The 513-nt window shown below is 55.9% G+C and overlaps 1 protein-coding gene across 1 annotated transcript in view; it reads right to left on the bottom strand.

Moving 5' to 3' along the window:
- ADCY2 (adenylate cyclase 2) overlaps nucleotides 1-298 on the bottom strand; it is a 215,090-nt gene extending 214,792 nt beyond the window's left edge. The window contains exon 1 of the mRNA XM_029958905.1: nucleotides 50-298. Within this exon, the coding sequence (XP_029814765.1) occupies nucleotides 50-298 (249 nt within the window). The remainder of the gene's footprint in view (nucleotides 1-49) is intronic.
- Nucleotides 299-513: the final 215 nt, after the last annotated feature.

Below are 513 nucleotides of genomic sequence, written 5' to 3'. Positions count from 1 at the left end.
GGAGGGGAGCCCTCTCTGCCCCAGCGGGGTTCGGGGACGCCGCAGGTACTGGTGCTGCCGCGGCTGAGGCGAGAGCGCGGGGTGAGCCGCTCCCGAGCCCGCTCCCGGCGGCCCCGGCTCTGCCCGGCTCCCAGCGGGGACGCTGCAGCCTTCGCGAGGGTGCGTGGCAGCACCTCCCGGCGCCAGAGGGAGAGACATTTGGAAATTTCTTTGAAATTACTCCCACGGGCGGAGGGCTCTGCAGGACTGTTTCGCTGAGTACCTTTTCTGGAGGCGGAATCTCCTTTTTAGAAACCATACCTCGATGTTTTGTCAATGCCAGCATTAAAATTAGGAAGAAGTATAACATATATTTTCCCCAGCTTACCATGTTCTGAAGGACTTTGGTATTTCTAACAAAGCAGGCACTGGAAACGTGCTGGACATAAAACATACTGAAGTTACATATCTGTCATGCACAGCATTGACCGGCTGAAGTTTTGTAAGCAGATACAGGCAGGTCTACTTCCCCAG

Source organism: Manacus vitellinus, unplaced genomic scaffold (genome assembly GCF_001715985.3).
Source record: "Manacus vitellinus isolate BGI_N305 unplaced genomic scaffold, ASM171598v3 scaffold_17_pilon, whole genome shotgun sequence".
In the NCBI taxonomy this organism is placed as follows: domain Eukaryota; kingdom Metazoa; phylum Chordata; class Aves; order Passeriformes; family Pipridae; genus Manacus; species Manacus vitellinus.
The sequence above is the reverse complement of the archived record's forward strand: the minus strand, read 5'-3'. Positions and strand labels throughout refer to the sequence as shown.